Source organism: Silurus meridionalis, chromosome 10 (assembly GCF_014805685.1).
Source record: "Silurus meridionalis isolate SWU-2019-XX chromosome 10, ASM1480568v1, whole genome shotgun sequence".
Lineage (NCBI taxonomy): Eukaryota > Metazoa > Chordata > Actinopteri > Siluriformes > Siluridae > Silurus > Silurus meridionalis.
The window spans coordinates 14613893-14637496 of record NC_060893.1 but is presented as its reverse complement, the minus strand read 5'-3'; the positions used below and the strand labels follow the sequence as shown (position 1 = coordinate 14637496).

Here is a 23604-nt window from a genome sequence, read left to right as displayed (position 1 = left end):
ATAGAAATGTATGGTCTTACAACACCCAGGGCATTACCATAAATAAAAATAGGCCTCGGAAACTATTGCATGACTTTTCTAGACTTTAAGCTATAGCTGAATCTGTGGTGATCTGGTTTGAGCACGCTTTATTGAGCAAATTTGCCTCTAAACTTATCCAAAATATCCACCGGCTTCAATAAATATCAAACTAAGACGTGAAAGTAGCTGGAAAATGCCACTGTGTGCAGGGTTACAAACAAGTCCACGTTCACATTGGCAAGGTTAAAACAGTCGACGGCAGAAAACGCATCTGGAGGATCCATCAGTGAACTCACTATCATGCCTGCAGTCACTTTGAGTCCAGAGTGACAAGCTTTCTAATATTAGAAAGTAGTTTCAATTAATACACGTGTAAAAAAGACGAGTGGGAAAGCAGCCACGCGCGCATTCGCCAAATGCGTTTTTGGAGACGGGGCGCATCGCAGGATTAATGCTTGGGAAGACTCATTTCTGTTCCCCAAACCGGTCAAATGGAATTACGAGGCTTCCAATTCTCTTGGCACCCTCATCCTCCTCTCTCTTCTCCACCTTTCTGAATCTGAAGAAGCCTTCGCTGGTTACGTCAGACCCCGGAGCGAAAAGTGCAGGGCAAGCAAATAACGCGGCGAAGGAGTCGCTCAGAGACTCTGCGCCCCGAAGCCCAGCCTGCTCACTCCTTTGTGATCAGTCCTATCACTAAAGCTAGTGCTACGAGCAGCTCTGAAAGTCAGGGAGGGTTTCTGTCTCATTCTCTCCTGCTTTTCTCATGCGCGCTTTGGAAACCGATTTTCTGTGCCGTGACAAATACGCAACCAAGGACACTGTTAGCCAGAACGCAGTGAGCCAGAACGCACGCTTGCGTCTTTTTTCCCCTGCGCAATGACGCGTGTGAGGATTTCTCCACGACTCCACAACTGATAAGATTCGTTGATCCGCCTGAGAGCGACCGACATGCCACACGCCCGAACCAGGAACCCGAGCCCCATCCCGGAGGTACCGTGGGACACCGGGCACAAAGAGATGAACGAGACGTGGAAGGGGGCTGTGGCGTGTCTCGGTGTGGCCGTGTTCTTCGTAATGACCATCGGCATCATCTACTGGCAAGTGGTGGACCAGCCCAACAAGAACTGGATCCTGAAAGGCAGCTTCAGCGGGCTGGTATGGGAGCGCAGGGCGCACTCGATTGTGGTGCAGACGCTCACCGAGGACAAGACGTTCGTGCAGATCGACCTGGGACACGCGAGCGGCGCTGACGCCGATGTGACGTTCGTACGCAACCTTTGTTGGCTTAACAAAACCGAGTTCTGCTACACGTGGGACTCGGTGGCCGACGTGAGGATTTCTCTTGACGCCGGCGACGGAACCGGGACAGAGTGTTACACAGTGACCTGGACCCCGGTGCACTGCAATGTCGAGCTCAAGGTAGAAACAGCACTCGTGTTGCACATTATTATAACATTATTCTAACGCCACACGACGTTTATCCAAAGCCACAGAACTGATTATCTGTTAAAGATTTTATTTCAAACCCGAGTCTGTACAAATTCACATTCCAATTTAATTAAGAAAAAAAAAGTGAACAAGTGATTAGTAATGGAAATTTATCACAATGTAAGTGTCATGTCATAAATGATTATACATAATACTTAAAAAAAAAAACATGCTTGATTAAACAGGTCAAGAACACAAGCTTTAGTTCACAATAAACCTCTTGTGTCTGAGGATATGGATCTCTTTGTCTTGCAATAATCAAATCCTAAAGCAGTTCAAAAGCATCCAGAGCTTAATCCCGTCAGTTTGTACATTCCCTACCCGTAGAAGATACTATCACGTGCCCAGGCTTGCAATCCACCAAAGAACAGTTAACAGATAAGAACAGTTCTGGAGAATTCTCCCTCTAATTATTAATGTCACATATTATTGTGAACCAAATACACAAATTAATGCTGTTTATATTTCACTTTGTATTTGTGTCCCCCTCTCCCAGGACTGTTTCTCCATGGATAATATATCATGGTACGGTGGGGCCAGTGTCCAAGCACTGCGGTGGCCAATAAATGATGTGGATATTTCAATGCAGCCCTTCACTGTCAGTGACCTAAGGGACAACCCCTCTGGCTTTGGCTCAGTCCTGGAGCGCTACTTCCTGGGATCATCAGGTGAGAAAGGATAAAGAGAGGAGGGGTGTTCCACATTCACGTAAAGGCTGTTCATATTACAAATACACGTCACACTCCATTTCTATTCCTCAAGCAAGTCCTGTAGTGAAAGAACAAACCATGCTCCACACAGTGGCTTACAACTCAAGCTTCAATTCGGATTATTAGGTAGAAAATAAAGACCAGCAAGGATTAGTTCTGTCTAAATTCCTTCACAGTTGTTTTTTGATGGCCAGAATCACAGTGATTATAATACCTTGTGTGTTTATTTGCGGGTGTGAACTCGATCGGGTGGACAGATGCCATGCAGATAGATGCAATTGGTTAATTCATTGAATGGCTATTGCAGATACCCATGGGACTCTGGACTACTAGGCAGACTATGAAAGGCATGTATGTCAGAGCAGCTGAAGTCCAAATGTAATGCACACAAACACTTTCTTCCTCCCTATCGCGTACACCACATATCGTTATTTGCGTTTGGTTTGTTTTTATCTGTTTTTTTGCGCCTGTGTGTGTCCGAGGGAGTGAAACATCAGCAGCTAAAAGGTGAACGTGTTAATTTGTGTTCCGAACAGCTGAAGAGAATTGGATTACAACAAAGGACACAACACTAACTAAAGGACATAATTAATATCATGTGATACTACCAACTACTTATAATGACTAGAAGCTCCGACTTTATGTAACCGTGTTCCGTGCTGAAAAGGGTCGCCTGATTTTAATCCCAACATGCTACCAGATTAGTGTGCTGCCTAAAAGCCTCTTTAAATCTTTAAATCAGAAAAATGTTAAACTGTTGGCCAGGGCAATCGCCTTAAAAACCCAAACAAAGCCTGCAGACTGACAATGGGTATGTGTGTGTAATTCAGTCTATTCTGTTATTATGGCTTTGTACTCCAGCATGTTGGATTTAAAATGAAGATAACTATCAGGTTAAAGTGGAAATTGTCAGCTTTAATTTGATGTAATGTCTGTCTATCTCTGACTTAAATTACTGTCAGAAATTACTGTTATTGCAGAGGACCAGACGAAAGTGAACAATTAAAAATGTTCTAAAACATACCTTCAGTGTTTAGTATTATGTCAGCCGCAGTCAGTAAATGTGTGACTGGACCCAGAGTGCCTTACCTGGTGTTGTTTCCAGAAGCCGTATTCATGTTAATATCATGGGCTTTTATTTTACTATTTTGTCTTGTCTTGCCTGATGTGTGTGCCTGATTTACACAGTCAAGAATAAAATATATTTATTTAATATTTCTGAAGAAAACTCTGCAGAAGTGCCTCTGTGTCTCAGGTTGGTGTTCAATGTAGTCAGTAGTTTTAACATGGTGGATTTGTAGTGAGTTCCCCTGGCAAACATGCATGCCTACGCAGCCACGCAGCAAGTGATTATACTAGGGTAGGTTGAGAGGCTTTATCACATTTTCATATGAGAAAATGTTTTAACTAAGATGATCAACTGATTCTTGATTCATATGCACAAAGTGGTTGATTTTGTCACACTAAGTGTTTATCGTTGTCTTATCTTTACTAAGTCTTTGATGAATTGATTCTCACTTTTCATCCTCATGGCAGGACGGTTCACTTGCACTGACATCTCTTTTACCTCAAACGGATTTATACTTTTGTCTGCATTCTTGTGGTCAATTAATAAACTCTGTTTATTTAAATTATTTATACAGAGATCTACAGTTATTATCTGCTTCATCCAATATGGACCTATACATTTAGGTTTAGTTATGAATTAAACGCTGACCCTTTGAATTCATATCCAATGTTTAATTTCAAATTTCATGTTAAGCAACAAAAATCAAACTAATGTTAGCTAAATTGGGTGTGGATGTGACATTGTAAACCAATTTCTGCTTAAAACTACTATTGTATTAGTGATGATTGTATTTTCCTTTGGAGTAGATGATAAACATGTTCACATTTTATTTTACCGATACAGTAATAGTTAATTATACGCAAATTTAACCTAATGCAAAATATGAATATCAAGTTTAGTTTATTTAAGTTGGTAATAATCTTTTCATGAGCTTGTTCAGAGTGTTTCAGTGATGTTAGGGAAAGTCTGAAGAAGAATTTGGCATTTTTTATTAAAATATGACCCTATTATACCACCTTAAACTGCCATAATCTTGTGTCCAAAGGTTTAGTGTTTTAACCCAGGTTGCACTCTCATTTAATCTCATCTTTCATAACAGTGATTTTTTTTTTTTTCATCTGTTTTTATCTGTTTATATTGAAGTTTGGTAACCACAGTAACTTTTCTCCATCAAACATTAGTACCCCATTATTTTCCATTTTCCGTTAATAAAAGATATGCGTGGCTCTCAAAAAAGCCTTTCTTAAATAGGATGAATTCTTTGGCATACTTTGAACTTTCCTCAATTTATCACAGCAGATTAGACTTGGATGAGATAGCTGAAGTTTGTTATTATGGCTAGTGTGTATGAATAATGGTGTGCAGAGTCCACTAAGTAGTGCACCTGCCACTAAACCAGCCAGGCTGCTTAAAAAAAAATCTGTTTTGCTGTCTGTGCCTAAAATGTGCTTTCTTGAGCCTAAGAATGGGATTTTAGATAAAGTAATCCACACAATAGCCAAAAGTACATAAAGGATCGGTTCTGTAACAATGACCTCTTCTTGCTAATACTGTAAACTTAGTAGAAACTTTTTATAAAACTTTAAAGAAGACTTATGAAAAATAAAACCTATATAAATTGAATGCAATTGATGTCTATGTTAAGAGTTGCACTGGGATTTATAAAAGGATTGATGGATGACATATTACAAGTAAAATCAACTTCTAGCTACCATTAGCCAACAGAACAGCTTTAGATTCTGCTCTGGAAGTCTCTCAAACTACACTGGGGAAATAATTAAGATAATTGAAAATAGCGATGGAGTGTGCAATCCAACGAATCACTCCAAAATCATCATAGTTGTTCTGCTCGGTTGAGATCTGGTGACTATGAAGGTCACACCATATAATTATTCTCACACTTCTGTTTAGTGAGCACTCATGCCATGTGGATGGGGGTGGAATCAACCTAGAGGGGAGATCACTGCCATCAGGATAGAAATGTTTCATTTCATCAGAAAACAAGTAAATATTCATAAGAACTTTGGAGTAACAATGGCCCAATGGGCAAGTGGACCTGAATTATGCCGGTAAAATGCCTCCGACAGCTTGCCAAAGCTGATGTTTTTTTTTTTATTTGCACCTATCTATGAGTTTAAGCATTTAGCTAAATGCCAAAATAATGGCTAAATATTTTATTATACGCAAAGAAAAAACATGATTTCTTTTCATATTCCTCCTTTGTTGTCCTTTAACCGATATGATTTCATTTAATGCCCAGGACTCAATTGGCAAAAATTAATCATTATCTGAAAATTATGTAAAGTAGAGAACAAACATTTTTGCCATTTTAAATACCTGTCAGTGTCCTACCTCACTAACGGTGCAACAGCTGCCTTACTTTTAGCAATAATTTGAAGTCAAGCTACCCTCAGAAAATATCAGGATGGTAATATACTTATTGCTTTTTCTTAGAACATTTACACTTTTTGAATCACAGACAGTTAATATGATGAATTTTACAAGTGAATATCATTTTTACAGGTCATTGAACGCTCACAAAGCTTCCCAGCATATTTAGCCTCCACAAATCACATCTTTAGCACTCCCGTGCCTGCACATGAGTCGTAAATAAGTGCGTAAATATGGCAGGTGCGGAGGCTGAACCCATGTGGCAGACAGCAGGATGTCTGCCCACATCGTTTCCTTTAATTCACCGTCTCATCTTCACAGCTTTTACTGGATCTACAGGGATGTACTTCTGACCTCACACAGAGCGCGGCTGGAAGACAAATTGTTTCAAAATTCTTTAAGTCTTTGTGGTCTCAGTTTGTTTGAAGTGCTTAACTAATCACATAAAGCATTTTGTTAATGAATCACTTTAATAATTGTAACATATTACTTTTGTCTTTGGAAGTCTTTTAGAGAAAAAAGGAAGGACAACACCATTAAGCATTCATCTTTCCCATAAAGCCCTAGTGGAAAATATTTCAGGAAAGCTGGTAGTATTTACTGTAGAGAATTGTTCTAAAAATAAGAAGCTGCTCACTTAAGAACCCACTTTGGTCATAACTCAGACTAAAAGTCTCTTAAATTTCCCCAAATGACAGTTATTGATTCCCTCCTGTGAGAATTCCTGTATGATACATGCACCTCAAGAAAGTGCCTCAGTGCTTTTCAAGGCGAATAGTTGAAAAAATAAAAAAATAAAGAGACTAAGGGTGAAATTGATACCAAAAATAGAACCACACACAGATCCACACTACTTCACACATGTACATTCTGCAGCTCTAAGTTTTCCACTTGATCTCTGTCCCATTTTTTTCTTTTCTTTTCTGAAGTATATGAAGTAAAGTTTTTTTTAAAAAGATCTGGCAAACTCAACGGGTATTTAAAGGATTTCAGACTTTCTCTAATAGCATGTATTTATAGTTTCCAACCTATAAATGTAATTTGTTTTCACTTTTAAGTAAAAAAAAAAAAATTCTAATTAAGCCAGAAAGCGAGAGACTAGAGTAAGAGTAAGTTGTCTGTTAGTCTACTTAATCATATTATATTAAGTGCTTGATCTTGCTGTTGGCCACAGCATTGACTTTCTACCTGAGGAAAATTATCCAGCCAAGCAAAGTCACTCAAGAACAAAGCATTCATCATTTTAGGGACCATTTGTCAATTTTGCTTGGCAGATTTAATTATGTACAGCAGGGGTTCTTCAACTTTTTCTAGCCCAGGAACCTTTTAAGTTTAAAATAAATTCCAGATCCCCCTTAATATAGATATACTAAAAAATAATAATTTAAAATCTGTAGAATAATATTATGCCATTATAATAATTACTGTATATATTTATTCAAGCATATGTTAAAATGACTTTAACGTTTTTTGAGTTACTGGGATTGTTCAAGTAAAACCCATTTAAATCATAAGAACTCACTAATAAATGTAATAATCTCGATTGTTATTTAATTGCAACTCAATTAAAAGGTTAGGCTTTATGGCCTTTAACATGTTTCTCAGGACCTGAAAAGATCACTAAAAGCATCTGATTATGCAAAATCTTTGGCTTATATTTGTGTTTATGATTTGTGTGTGTGTGTGTGTGTGTGTGTGTGTGTGTGTGTGTGTGTGCGCGTGTGTGTGTGTGTGTGTGTGTGTGTGTGTGTGTGTGTGTGTGGTGTGTTTGCATGAGGGGGTACTCTGACATGGTCGAGAAATCTGAGAGGCAGCGGGAATTCATGGGAGGGCAGCCACATCTGCGGACACAATTATCTGGTTCACATCATCTCATCATTTCAAATGGGTGCAGAGCTGCACCACTCAAAACGTCCAAGCTAGACTTCAGTTTGTTTTTCTGCTCTCTTTTCAAAAATAAATATTTTGTTTGTTTTTTATGTGTGTAAAATTGTGTAAAAATGAAAATGTATGCCTGGTGTAAGAATTATTTTATTCTTATTTTCGAAAAGAAATGAGTTGTTTTGGACTCATGCTAAACGTGGCCTAATATTAGATGAGTAATGGGTCCTAAACAGCATGTCTGCTATGAAACTTAATATGTTTAAATTAATGTTCATATTATTTATATTTAAAGCTAATTTTGTCTTATGAGACACAAGATAAAATCTAAGTTAAAACAAGTGGACTAAGCAGTAAAAAATATGGCACTAAGGAAAATTTTTGAATATCTGATGGTTCCAAGATGTGTTTATCTGTGTTTATATTGGGTTACTCATTCCTTATAGCGATAGGACAAAATGTGATTTAAATTATAGAAATGTTTATTGTTGATATGTCAATATAAATTATATGAGCCAATATAACCGACCACTGGTCAAATTCATGGTTTTCTATGGTGTTTCTGAAACATAAGAAAACTCTAAATATGGACCTTTAAATATGTAATAAACAGATAATACAGGTTAAGCAAAGCAGTTTTACGGTCTAACTAATTTTAAATCTAGATGTTTTATATGTTTAACATGTGTATCGGATATATATTCGGCTCAATTCCCTGTCCTGTGCCTTTTTCATGCTTGTGTGGGTTTGCAGCGTGTCAGTTCTCATCCAAATGAATGCAGTACATGTGGCTTTTCTGATTTTTGAAAATTAAGGTTTGCTAATAATGTGCACTGATTATCCCATCCAGGCAATATCCTCAATCAACCTCTAATTTCACTAGTTCTAATCTTTCTGTAATGTTTTCTGTTAAGTTCCCATTTTAACATCTAGGGCAAAGGGTTACAACGTGTTGTATTTTTAATAGTATCTGAAGGGAAACTCACATTATAAAACAAATTACTAGAATCATGAACAGGACTATAAAAAGTGAAAATGAAAAAAGAAAATAACACAATCAGCAACTAGGATTGATAAAATACAAACAGTACAGCAGTGTATAGTGAAGGTGGACTCTATGACAGTGTCGAATTAAAGAAAGGTTTATAATAACTTGCCTACCTATATGCTGGCCTATCTAAAACACAGTGGGTAGCACTCGCCTCGAAACTGGAGTGTTTATACAGAGTAACTCAACGTGAAGTAAACTACCTGTCCACACAGCACGTTTGGGAACAGTATGAACAGCAGGCTAATGTTAGTGGTATACAGTAGCAAAGGGAATAAACAAAACACACACTCCTGCTACATTGTTCTTCCAGTGATAACATAGGCTGTTTAATTCTGGTCATTAAAATAGCCAATGGGAAAGGACAATTAAAAAACAAATGACATAGAGCAACATAGAGAGACTGCTGGTGCCATCTATAACCTGCAGTATTGTGCTGATCTGGTTTCAGAGAGCCTGTCCTAACATCACTGTCCTGGAACTGCTCCTTTTCATCATGTTTCCCAGACACAAAAATCTCAGATGAGCAGAACAATCAAACTTTGTATATTTATAAAGATTAACAGTACTATTATAGGAGTACAGTTTGTATTGAATGTAAGGATCTCAAATGCTTTAACATAATGTCAATAAACGAGTCAACAAATCGTTAAATAATAATGATAGTCTTTTAAATAATTTATGCCTATTTAAAAATGACAACTTGTATCACAAGTTGTCTTTTTTAAATAGTCATAAATTATAAAAGAAACTTGTAATTTGAGACGAACCTTCGACTGCATTTTCCTGCTGCTATATTTAAACTTTATTTAAATTATGTTATTATTGGCTACTTACCAAGTATAGAGTTTCATAGCAATTATTTCAATTGTTAAAGAAAGTACAGTACAGAACAAAACTGTGTGGGCATAATTAACATTTTAATATATTACATCTATCACACATCACCTATCACCCTCTTGAAATTGAAGATAATATATTTTATGTATAATTATTTATTAATAATTCTTGGCATAAAATATTTATTACTCTTAATTGCTATCAGCTATTTTTTAATAGCAAAATATTTTGTTGTTTTTTGGTATTTTTGTGATCACCAGGCTGCCAACTGGAAAGAATAAAACATTCTGTTTTTAGTCAATGCCCTTTATGGTGTTATGGTTTTCATGGTTGTTTTAGTAAATTTCTGATTAATGTAGCATTTGTCTTGAATAAAACAAACAAAACAAAATAAACTCACCATGAATCAAGAGTTAGTTGGCTTATAAAATAGTGAACATCCTTGAAACCTGGTTGTAATCAACTGAACAGGATTATTTAAAACCAGTCAGGATTTAGCATTATTTTAGACTGAATTGGGTTTTATATGATTTGAGTGTCATACCAAATGTTGCACTACTTCTTTCCATATCAGTATATCAGTATAGTACATTCATTTCTGTCCATGACAACTGACAGCTATACCGAGGTACCACAGGTGTTTGTGCCACCTTTAACTTGCAGGAGATGTGCTGATGCAGATTCAGGATATCTAGCCCAACATCACTGACCTGGAATTTCATACCGAGTGAGTTGACAGGATCATTTACGGTGGTAGTATTTTAAATTCAAAAGATATGTGGTGGCTTGCATATTTAATATATGCATCATAAGGATGCAACCAAATACGAATATGTGATTCTGAATCAGCAGATTATGTGTTCTAAACAGATAGAAATACAGATAGAAATACGAGGGACTTTATTTGTTGGTGTTTGTTTAAGAATGATTGCCAGAAAGACCCTCAGTGGTTAAGACCAGAGGTGGGCACTACAGCTATGATCCTGTGGGACACAAGTGATTTGGGGATTGGGAGCTTTTTACTTTTATTTAGGTGCAGTAAGAAATATATAAATCAATCAAAAACTTTGTGGTTTGAACCACACCCACTTTATTTAAATACAGACACTGATACATTATTTACAAATATTATAATCGCTTTACTCCTGAATGCATTGTTTGGGACAAAATCATTGAAAATGAATGCTACTTCAAGACTTCCCCTGTAGGACCCCTTAGAATGTTGTTTAATCTATTATGAGAACACAAGCAACACTACAACATTGCACATTTACAAAGAATTTGATGATTTTGTTTTTTTTACAGGTGTGGCAGTATTGGTGGCTCCACACGTCCCGCTGCATGTAGGGGTAAAAAGCAGGCAGCAGTTTTGTCTTCAGACAACACCCAGTATTGCACGACTGCCCCTGCAGTACACTGTCTGTGTGGGAGAGAATATCAAAACTGTTTACCAAGAGTCAATACAGCAGCTCTCCCAGCCTTATCGAGAATTGCCCAGCATGAATGTCTTAAGGTATGGAATTATCAATTAAGTTATTTGAACAATGATAGTTTCAGTAGAATTAAGTTTGAATAGTGTTTTTTCTGGTGGTTTCTCCTTTTCATCAAATAACATCAGCCTCTTAACACTCTCCTTTTTCCTTATCAAGGTTGCCTTTCTGGAAACTTACAGCAAGTGTGGAATCAAGGTCAAAGATTGAGAAGGAGCTGAGAACCTTCTCTAACAGGCTGAAGAGGCATCATCTAGGAGAAGGGGTCATCAGCCTGGATGAACATTCCACATCTCTCCTCTCTACGGAAGAACTGTTCGATGTAAATATGTAAATTTGTTTAAACTTCTGAAGATTTTATACTTTAATTAGAAACTGTACCGCTGTGGAATAGATGTTGCACGCTTGTTTACTAGGATTTTTTACATTTTAAGAGGAGCTTTCAGGACATAAATCTTTGTTCGGTCTGTGAGAAATGTTAAGCTTGCACTTGGTCAGTCTGGCAGATTTATATGAGAAAAAACAGGAATGTGTGAAAGCAGTCTTAACATTCTGTGTGGTCAGTTATAAAGTTTATGAAGTTCTGATCTTAATCAATGCCACAGGCTAAAGCCTGATGAGAGCCATTGTGCTTTCACAGCAGGAGGAGATAGGCCAGGACTTAAGAGCTTGGAGTGTTAGAGTATAAGTCTCTGACATGAACAAATTACCAGCTTTTTTGTTCAGCCAGACAGAAAAAAATGTTGGTCCTAGTTAGTGTGCACAAACTTAAAAGGTGTTATTTTTCTGAGCGGACCTGTAGCAGCCGAGCAAAGGTCAGTGAGGGGCAGTACTTGGATCTCTTGAGATGAAGAAACAGTTCTCAGGTTCACCGAAATGTCAGCAGGAGGGGAAATGGTTTCCACCGAGATTGCTATGCTGAGGAGGGCTGTGAATAAGTGTGCCATTTTAAATGTGCAAGAAATTTATCTTTTTCTACACTAATATTGATCATATTCTATTTATATATCAAGTTATAAATGGTAAATACACTTGTGCTTTATGGATTTAATGTCAGAGGGCAAACAGAGTGTAGGGGGTAAAAATTATGTATTTTTGCTTCTGCAAATATCGACTAATCAACTAGCCCTGTTTGCATTTTTTTGACCATTGTAATCGAATAAATAAATATATCTAGTAATAAATAATGAATCAGATGTATCCAAATTAACTGACTGAATGGCATTGATACAATACCACCTTCAGTGGATCAATATATTATTAAAGTATTCAAACAGTTAGTTGTTCATGTACAAGTAGACAAATCTGAAGGTTGCTGGCTGTAGTTCCATAAACGTATGCCTCTCACATCACTTGGGTTGGATTTCATTTCATGCTTCTGAATCAAAAAGAAATGTTAAAATGGTAAATGGGAAGTAGAAAAAAGGGAAAAGAGCTGAGAACTTTTCATTCCTCAGGAAGAGAATGTTCTCTATGTCAGATTTACTCCATGTAAAAAAACTTCAGAGGCTTGTCAGGTAATTTATAGGCCTTCTAGATAAGAAAATTCTCTTAGCTAATCCCAAATGGATTGTTTTTTTTTTTCACATTGCAGAATTTGATTGCATTAAAAGCTTTCATTAGACTGATTAGACTGAATTACTGGTTTATGCTTAGTAAAACATAAAGCTCCAAAATTTCAAACTGGCAGTTATATATAGAATTGAAATACTTGGGAATTACTTTATTCTCAGCAACCCATGTGTGAATGCACACCTTCCAATAAAGAGAAGCAAATAGCAAATAGCAAATCTGATAAAAGCTTTTCATTGTGTGATAGCTTTGTGAGTTTTCAAGCTAAGTTATAATACTATAATATATAATATATATATATTAATATATATAAATAATATATTTGTCTTTTCTAGGATCCAATAAGCTTAAAATAACATTAAACACAACTAACAGCTTGGAATGAATGTGCTTATAAACCTACTTGCCAGTATTCCTTTTATTATTGTTTTCTAGCACACCATTGATAATATCATAGAAAAATTATTTCACCTGAGAGAGATAAGTGTACCTGGTTAAATGCTGTACAGAGAAAATATATTAAATAGATTCACACAAGTCAGTTTGAGAAGTCTATTCTGCAGTTTTGAATATGAGGGCCAACAAATACTTCCAGCAAGCATATCAGTTCTGTTGTAGTAGTGTTGAGTTTCAGATTATGGGTGTTCATCCAGAAAGAGATGTCAGAAGGGCAGTCTTATACATATCTTCTAGAGACATGGGTGGATGAAAGAAATGACGTAGAAAAGATCTAGTCACTAAGTCCAGATATTTAGTATAAAAAAAAAGAACAAGACTGAACTCAACAAAATTACTTGTGGAGATAAACTTAAATCTATACAAGTAGTTATATGTGTAATAAAAACCAGTCGAGAGTGTAGTGTGCCTATTGCCCATGTATGCAAGAGTAAAGATCTCTTTATAAGATCGGGTCTACAAGGTTGGGGGTTCAAGCCCCAGCACTGCCAAGATGTCACTGTTGGGCATTTAAGCAAGACCTTGTCTGCCACAGAGTTGCTGTTTCATGACTGACCCTACTCCCTGACCCCAGCTACCTAACAAGGTGGGATATACAAAAACAGAATTCCACTGTGCTGTAATATATATGTGACAAAAAAAGATTGCTTCTATTATCTTCTTCTAGTCTGAAGATAGCAGGGTCAGAACGGTATGTTCCAGATTCTTCCAGGAGAGAAATAAGTCTGTAGTTGGTGACATTAGTTGGGTAAAATTAGGGCTTCTTAAACAGAGTACAACTCTAGAAGACTTAAAGATAGAAAGAACCAGACAGTTTGGTAGTGATTCATTAATCATAGCAGTCAGTGATGGGATATAGTATCAGTTCAGGTGGCAAAGCTATTAGTTTAACCAAGACTCACTAACAGATAAATTGTAGCAATTATACTTTTATAAGTAGCTGGCAAATACATTAGAATTAGCAAGTCAACTTGATTACTGATACATATTTCCACTTTCATAACAACCATTATATATATTATTGACTACTTACATTTTGTATTACTTGTAGGTCGTATTTACATTTATGGCATTTGGCAGACACCCTTATCCAGAGTTGCTTTTAATTATCTTATTTTTGCACCTAAGCAGATGATATTTAGGGGCCTTGCTCAAGGGCCCAGCAGTGGCAGATTGGTATTGCTGGAATCAGATAACGATCAGACTTCCAACAAAGTTCACTTTTAGGTTTATTCTAACAGACAATTTTTGAAAAGGCACTAGACGGAACTCAGAGTCCTTGAGTAAGTCGAGTAAGACATTTTTAATTGTGAAGCTTATAACATGTCCTAATGCCTTTATTGCATACATCTTTATGAAAACGGTGACATCACTAGAACCTAGACCAGAAGTATAACAATATTGTTATACAGAAACTTTCAACAATGTAAAAAGAAAAACACTGGTCATGGTATTAGGTCGACTGTTTATAACAAACCTGTATTCTATAGATGATCAGATGATAAGACATTGTTTGTTCATGTTATGGCATTGAAGTTAACATCTGTTGAAGAGCTACAATACATAGGTAGGAAAGTGGAGATCATTCTGCTAGTTATAATTAATTCCAAAGAATAGTTCAAGATAGTTAAGGCTAAAGCTAGTTAATAGCTAAAGATAGTTTAGCATTACATCACGCTAGCCCAGGTATTCTAAATCACTTTATTGACCGTAGGTATAATTCAGATTTAAACTGAAATCCATATATGGAAGCAAGGCTGTAGTTCTAAGCATAGTATCACATGCCACTATAAAACTAACATAGCAACCTGTGATCCCTTATAGGCTTACACAGAAACCTATACCTTTACCCAGATTTAAGTTTGGATGGAAACCAGAGCAACGCACAAGATACTTGAATGAAACAAAATAAAGTCATTTTAGCAGTTATTTGCTAGGTCAGCACAAGCACTTGTGCCGTTTTATATTGCTTACATGGATAGTTCTATACCCTTATGAAAGTACACTATAGTTTATTATGGTTTTTACTTTGGTAATAAATATTTGTATTATTATTGGAGTTCATGCTTTTTATGGTAACTTGGGAAAAATGTTTTAAAATGACATTACAACAGTTTTATTCTGGTATTATATGGTAACGATGTGTGTTATATTCTTAGCTATAACATCATCATTATTTTACTTTTGTGATAATGTTGACTATAAATAAAACTTCATCAAACCATGAGGCCAAGTAACACGATTCATCTTTTTGAAGACAGATAATTATTATTGTATTAGTTAATTCTGTTATTGTTAACCAGTAGAATTAAGTCAAATAATGAGAATAGTGTGTTTCAAAGAGTAGAGTGGTCCAGGAAGACTTAGCGTATGTCAGTGTGACTGAATTCTGGCAGATATATTTGGGCAAAATAGATTTTTTGCTGTGAATTTTTTTGGAGACAGAAAATATATCTTACGAAAATTATATGAAAATGTTTTTTTATTTATTTATTTGCTTTTTTTTATTTATTTAATTTATTGAGTTTAGTTCTGATAATTGCTGTCAAATGTTCTCCCTGATGAAATAATTTAACTTAACTTACTTAAAATACTACAAGAGAACAACTCAAGCAAAGGATGTATCTATTATCAATCAAAACTATTAGTTTTATACTTAACATTCATACAATTTTTACAAATTGTCTTTTTTTAAATCCTTGTTCTTTTTTGTTACCAGCCTTTTGAATACCACATTGGTAGGAGAAGGACATCTAAGAGACAGAGCAGGGACCTCCCTTTTGTGAAGCTTCTGAATATTTCTGTAACGCTGTCCCCATACATAAACGTGGATTCACTGCAGTTTCAGACCTTCATACAAGACAGAATGCAAGATTATTTCCTCAGCCTGCCCACTGGCCCACAGGCTCAACTGGTAAATGTTTATATATTCTGCATATTCTAACAAACTCATTCAGCCATCTGGAAGTAATTTATGCATTGTCTGTCTGTATTGTTTTGTCTCCTTATAGGTCCCATTTTTAACTCAGTGGAGAGGACAATATTGTGTCAAGTTGAACATCACAAATTCAGAAGTCAGCAACTGGTTCATGGAGAGAGTAAACAGCCTTCACAGCCGCATAGGCATGGAGTATGTGATGCTAGAGGGTGGAGAAGGAAACCTGCTTGAAGAGAAGATTATGCGACATTTTTCTGTTCTCAAAGGAGATGAATACATCGGGCTCCTGGCAAACCTCGCTGAAAGCATAGGGAACAACACGATTTTAAGTGCAGGGACAAGGTTAGTTAAGTGTAATTTTTTAACTACAATGCTAAATGTAGTAACATTCTGATTCTCTTCATTTGAAACAGATCATTACTCATTACACGTTGTTGTTGCTAATGCTATGTATTTTTGCTTGGTTTTCTTGGTTAAGGTCCAGCCATAAGCCTTTGTTCATCCGTATGAGTGCACTGCAGTCTGACTGGAGCTATGCTGGCCTCAAGGGTATCATTCCAGCCCTGCTGCATTACAGCTTGCTGGGCTATAATTTCTTCATTCCCGATGCAGTAGGTAATAGACTTCTTCGCATCTTCAATATCGCTTTCAACTTCTTTACTCTCATTTATTTTTATATATTTTTTATAATGCTATTGAGTCAATAAAGAGTGTTTTAGAACAAGAAAACACATTCATTGATTACCCAATAAAATATACTTTTTGTCTCTCTGAGCTACAGGAGGCTCTTTATCCACTGAGCCGTTCACAGATGATGAACTCTACATTCGCTGGCTGGAGATTGTTGCGTTTTTTCCTGTGCTCAGTTTTCAGACACCTCCATGGGCAACTGAGATAGACAAGGTGACTGACTGTCCCTCATTTGCATGATATAAAACTTGTTTACCAACAAGACATGAAAGCTTCTTGTCCCAAATACTGCTGATTTATCAAGCTATGTCCTATATACAGCCTCACTAAAGAACATAAGGCAATGTAAGTTGTACTCAATGAAGGTAGTGCTCATATTAAAGCCTGGTTTAACAGCTTGCTTCTTCCTCCATACATTGAGCTGGAATATAATATCCACTCTCTCTGTGTGGGACTATGAGAATCACATCTCAAGCATGGTTAGAAAAATATCTGCACCTCCCTTTTCAGCATTTTGACTTGCAGGTATTGGTATGTTTGAGCCTGTGGAGAACAGTTCAAATTTCGGACAAGTGTAGAGGATCAGGCAGACGACTATTTTTCTTGCATTTGGCAGAATAATTGCTTGGCCTTTTCCCATCGTTACCTGTGGTTAAGGGTCCATCTGGTTCACATTAAATTTCTTTTCAAATTTGTGGCCCTCACCCTTGACCATAATGACCATCACTGCAGCACTCAGGAATGACAATGATTCGAAAGATGCCAAGATTATGCAGAGACTACTAACAGTTTTATTTTGATTGTTAAAAGAGAAACAAGTCTGTTTTTTTCTGTGGAATTATAAAACATAGGTGGACTATACTTTTATGGCCTGTGTTGTTTAGTTACATATTCAACTGTGCTCTCTTCATAGTTGTTAGAATTATACTAAACAATTTGTTTCCTGTGCACATGCATATGTGTCTAAGCTTCTAGCATCAATTAGAGACTGTTAAAGCAATGGCCATATTGAGCCTGAATAGAAATAATCTCTAAAAGCTAACCACAAGTCTGTTTTCTCAATTTAAAATTAAGTTGAACCCAGGCAGCGATTCAAAATTCATTGCACGAAACCTTTTCACTTCCTCACAATGCGTCTTTAATAAATGTGGTTTTACTTTGTTTCTGTCACGGGTGGGATGTTAGCTTAAGGATGTGACCCTTCTAGGAATGTACATCATAAGGACATGTGGATAGTGTCAAACCACTATAGGAAAAGATTCCCATCTATTTTTCATTTTGAATGGAAAAGTGCATAAATCCTGATAATGTAGGGTGTATTAAAGCGTGTATTAGTATGGGAGTTGCATCAATAAGAATAATTTATGTGACAGTTTACCAATTTAATGCAATGTTTTGGGAATCACCCCATGAATACGAGCAATGTTCCTTAGAATTTAGCAAAAATCTTCATCATTTGTAGATAATGGATACTACATACCACTTTCAACAGAATAATAATACCCTCGCATTCAAGTAACAAATCTGATCAAACATGCGTACACAATTAATCTTTGGCTTTTCTGTATAATCTTTTTTCTGTTTTTCCCAGAAAGCATGTAAAAACTATTTAGAATGATATATAAGTGTATCTATTTCTCAAATCTATTAATTTAATACAATATACAGTATTATTTTAATATAATATGTTATATTATAACTTTGAAATATATTTTACAACTCCTCCATAAATAAGTGTGTGTGATTTAGTTAAAGCAGAGTAAATATGACAAGCAAATAAATAAAAAAGTATGTATAAATAAGAGGGTAGTGGACATTTGTCTTCACATAGCTGAAGCTTATCATTAAATGCACTTGTTTTGATGTCATACAATATTTTATTAAAGATTTAATAGTCAAACTGTTTGTATAAGTGGAATATGTGCACTTTTTTCATATGCATAAAGTAAATCAATCATCAGAATCATAATATTTTTATTGATCCCATAGGGAAATTGTTGAGTGGAATGAAGCTTGTTGAGTGGGCTTCTTATATAAATTAAATGTATATGAAGGTAAATGTTATATACTATATTCATCTGCTCAGTTAAGTTCAGCATCCACACAGCTAAAGGTAAATACAATTTATTGTACAACTTATTGCCTTTTTTTTGGATGCTTATTGTTTGGTTTCCTCCAATTTCTACAGGCTGTTAACCTAACCAGAAGCTACATCAACATGCATCATGAGTTTGTAGTACCTATAATAGAGAAATATGCGCAGGAGTGGCAAACTACTGGAAACCCCATCTACCGCCCGTTGTGGTGGATCAGCCCTAATGATCCAGTCACATTCACTATTGATGATGAATTTCTCATTGGTGATGAGGTGAGTTTCCAACACACAGGCACCAAGCCGTGACAAAATGAATGCACTGACTAGGTGGATCATTCTTCAAGGGTCTTTTAGGTTTTATTGAGGTACTAAATCCATAAAGTTTTGTTAAAACCTGTGGCTGGAAAAGCTAGAAAATGGAACATGCTAATATATTAATTATTTAAGAAATATTTTTATTATTTAATAATGAAGCAACAATAGACCTAATGCAGAGAAAACAAAGTTTAAAATGCCATCTGCCTTTCAGGTACTTGTTGCACCAGTGACAGAAAAAGGAGCCTTGCAAAGAGACATTTATCTGCCAGAGAGCAACTTTCAATGGCAAGACACCAACAATGCTAAAGTGTTTGATGGCGGGACGCTCCTACAAAGTTACAACGTTGGGCTTGAGGAGGTGCCTGTATTCATCCTGAGGCCAACTGTCTGACTATCACAAGGCTGATTTTCTATTTCTGACTTTTTATTTTTTAGTTGTGCTGATCTCAAGTTGCACTTTCCACAAAGACAATTTTCTTTCTAAGGCACAGTCTTGAGATGAGATCATTTTCTATTTGCACTTTACAAATGAAAGTTATTTATATCATCTATAATATTTTGAAATCATCTGGTTTCAGCTAGAATTCTTTGTGGTAATTCAATTTTTTTCTACTTACAAGAAGAAGAACTGTGGTTTACATTTGATAAACACTCACAGCCTTAAAAGTTGATCTGCTTCCACCTGCCATAACATGGAGTAGAGCATCGAGCGCTTAATTCACTTAAAACAATCTTTGTTTCTAAAGAAGACCAAACATTCAATGAAAAGAAACTTCTTGCCGAGAAATAAACTGTAAGGAAGGAACCTCGTGCTGATATCCGAGCGGACATGTCACTGTATGTCTCTTAATTTCACTGAGCAGGCTTTTTCACTCAGATGTTGCAGATTGTTTTGCTATTCTACCTGTACCTCAAGTTCATTGTTATCTCTGTTAAATGTAAAAGAAAAATTAACCAGCAAAACACAGGGGTTGATTCACAGAGCAATGTTCTGAAGCGCAATTGCAATAACTTGACCCACTGTGTTCAAAGTGCTAAAAAATAGTGATCACCTTCTATGCAACAAAATGGTCCACCATCATTATATTTTTAAGCTCTAAGTCTTATCATACATTACTGATGAAATTATTTTTTATTTTATTGTTTTAGCATAATTTTACTTTTACTTTTTAATATAAGTATACATGTCCAATCAATGCCTTTTTTTTACTGATTTATATAAACATATATGTTGGTATAAAATGACTGGAGAATATCATGCTGATAAAAACAGCATTCATAGAATTTCTCAAATTACGGAGATATCAAAAAAGCTCTTGTCCCTAGACACACACACACACACACACACACACACACACACACACGCCAGTAATACAAGCAAATCAAGTACAAGAATCTGTATAGTCTGAAACAACAGTGCATTAGGGTGCTGTGTCTCCAAAGTACAATTTAATTACTATTCAGCGCAAGTGAGTCATCAGCACGTGAATTTATGAGTTTATGAAACCTGAATCACTGTCAAATGATGTCCCAGTACAGAGAGAACTTGATCAGCATGGCATATAGCCTTCTGCTATCTTAATTAAACCTGATAGAGTAGTCAATGTTTACTGTAACTGCAGGGCCCTCAGGTCAGATATATCAAATTCGATAACATTTCTTATTGAGGCCCTGTGTTGAAATGTCTTAATCTTTTTCTTTCTTATATAAACACATAGTTTTCAAAGAAGACAAACTGTGATGTTTTTTTTTTTTATTATTCAAACCTGTATTCAAGGAACCTATATTCAGTTTTTTAGCATATACAGTAGATTTTCAGTAGGTTTTGCTAATGTCAGTCTAAATGCTTTAGATTATGTCTGCTAAATATGTTTTGACTCATTTTGAGCCCATCTGAGGGCCAGAAGTGCCTCAAACAAAACAAATCAGCAGTGTAGTGGATATCTGACTGTGCCATTCAATTCTTTTTTTGATCTGTGAATTAGAAAATTGGAAATGAAAATATACAATAAAGTATACACTTTCATGTGGTAGAAATAGACATCGTTTACGTGTCCTACTTACTGTGAAAGGAAAGGTCATTTATACTAAGTTGTTACAGATAAAATTAATGCTGTACACCAGATTGGTACACCAGTGCTGAATGAAGTGTGAAGAATATGCATTAATCATATTTGTGTGTATATATGTACGTATGAATGTGCATGTACCTGTGTGAGAGACCATTACCATGCATGTCATCACAGTATATCAGTACAACAAATATCTCCACTAATTCCACTTAAACCCAATAAAAGGTATTTATAGCTAGTGTGCATGCAGAAGGAATCATATGGAAAACCCATTGATGGTGACTCTCTCGCCTTAAGCTGGCCCTATTCTGTTACAAACTGTGCTTACCATGCCACTTCTCACCTCTGTAACCAAAGATTATCCACTCCTGTATTGTAAATACTGTATCTCTTGGCCACATTTAACCTAAGACTAGATAATGTAGTATTTGATTATTTTAAAGCAACTTTTTGTTTTATATTAATAAAAACTACTACACTTCATAATGTGGTGAAAATGTAGTAGAACACAAGAGTAAAGCTATCACAAATGAAGTAGAAAGTGTTTTTTTTTTTTTCTGTCTGCTTGGCTGGTGGAGCAGGGGCTACTTCTCTGAAAGATGAATTTAACTGGTGACATGTTGTGGGACGAGCCACTGCTCGCTAGGCTACTTTTAGAAAGTGCAAGTCAAGGTGTAATATTTCACTGCATGGTAGAGTGAATAGATTTCCCAGCTTGCCCAGCTTGTCAGAAAAACAACTAAAAGACCCTTATAGTTGTTATGTAGAAGGTGGCAAAAGTAGTGCTTGTAAACAGAGCAAATGATATTAAGTGTAGCATTCCACAAAGCACTTACACTGTGCATGTAGTGAATGAAACTGATGGGTAAAATCAAGTAGAGTAAAAGTGATTAATTTATTTTTTTTGGCAGTGATAATACTTATTAAACATAACCACCCGTTTAAAGTTCTGAAGGTAATAACGGATTTGTGGTTCTGAGTGCCATTAGAAGTCTTGGGCTGGCTAGGAATGCTGCTTTGAAATCAAAGCTGGCCAGCGGAAACACTGCTGGGTAATTTGGGTGTACCATTGTGGTCAGAGTCATATAGCAACTTCCTGTTGCTCCCTCCTGAGAAATCTGTCACCCTGTCATAGCTTTAAGCATCTCCTTATCATCTCTAGGGCTCTCAGCAGTATTTCTTTAACTCACAAGTAGAGTATATTTAGGTGAACGTAAAACATTTTTAGAAAGATTTGGTAAGTAACCGATAAAGTTTTTGTTGACTAAAAATGACTATAAAAGACATAACAAATGCAATCTGTGTGTAGTCACTGTGTAGGAGGCACTTACTGTTAAAACTGGCAAATATTAGTGTACTGTATATACTACTGGTGCTGTCAGTAAAAAACAGCCTGTAAACCAATTCCCACCAATACAATTATTTAGTCATTAGCTAGACAGAAATTTTACATTTATAAGGTATGCATCAAAGTGTTAACATGTAAAATTACCTTGCATTTTCAATTGAAATCATCACATCTGGTATATAAATATAAATATAAATATTGGATCATAATATTTGTTAACAGATAATGCACTTGTGTCCCTACAGATCAACATCTTTCTTCCACACCTCTCAGAGACCGCTGAATGTGTTCTTCTCAAAAAGCTATTTTCATGTCTTCTTAATTCCAACAAGTCTAGATATTCAAATTCACAGTTCCCTTGCATTCGCTGAAGATCTACAGAAAGCCAAAGAATAAAGCCAGCATCTGATTTCAATCTCCAGATGTTTGGAAGTTAAGCCCTGACGAGGATTTTTATAATGCCTTTAATAAGCCACCCTGTTGAATGGAGAAATTCCGTTTCCAGTCTCAGTCCTGGAGTTCCCCAAAGGTCAGGATTTGTTCTGTTGTTTTCTTTACATCCTAAAAGTCTGAGCTCAGCAATCAGATCTCATTGACTTCTCCTATCAATGATACAAGGACTGAACACACAAATTGTCTATGCCACCTTTTATTACTCTATTTCCTCCTTTCTGGCACCTGGTCTTCAATAAAGACCTGATAAAGATCATCTAAAAATAAACCTCTCCTGATATACTTCTATTAGCTAACAATTCTCTGTAAAGAACAATTTAATATCTGTTTATGCAACACATGACTACAATGTCCATGACTTTACATGCTTTGGGTTAGGTTTTTTGTTTTAGTTTTTATTTTACAAGCTGTAAGAGACACACAAGTGAGGCTTCAAGGTTGTTAAGAGAGGGCTGTCCAGTTTCTTAATAACATTACAAGGTACATTCTACTTCTTATTACCTTGAGAAGCGAAGAAAAGAAAGAAAGAAAGAAAGAAAGAAAGAAAGAAAGAAAGAAAGAAAGAAAGAAAGAAAGAAAGATTATAGCTGTTATAATGTAACAGGGTATACAGAGATTAACTTACTAACATATTATTCTACAACATAAATATAAGTCGTTTAAATAAACAATAATTAAAAAACAAAAATAACCACATAATGTCACTTTGACATGCTGACTT

The 23604-nt window shown here is 36.0% G+C and overlaps 1 protein-coding gene across 1 annotated transcript; it reads left to right on the top strand.

Moving 5' to 3' along the window:
- Positions 1-287: 287 nt before the first annotated feature.
- si:ch211-236l14.4 (SITS-binding protein) lies at positions 288-21049 on the top strand. Its single transcript, XM_046858708.1, has 10 exons — positions 288-1443; positions 2009-2180; positions 10757-10964; positions 11101-11263; positions 15689-15883; positions 15981-16249; positions 16386-16522; positions 16689-16810; positions 18786-18965; positions 19222-21049. Exons 1-10 carry the CDS (start codon positions 973-975, stop codon positions 19399-19401), a joined length of 2097 nt encoding a protein of 698 aa, XP_046714664.1. The 5' UTR covers positions 288-972; the 3' UTR covers positions 19402-21049.
- The last annotated feature ends 2555 nt before the right edge of the window (positions 21050-23604 follow it).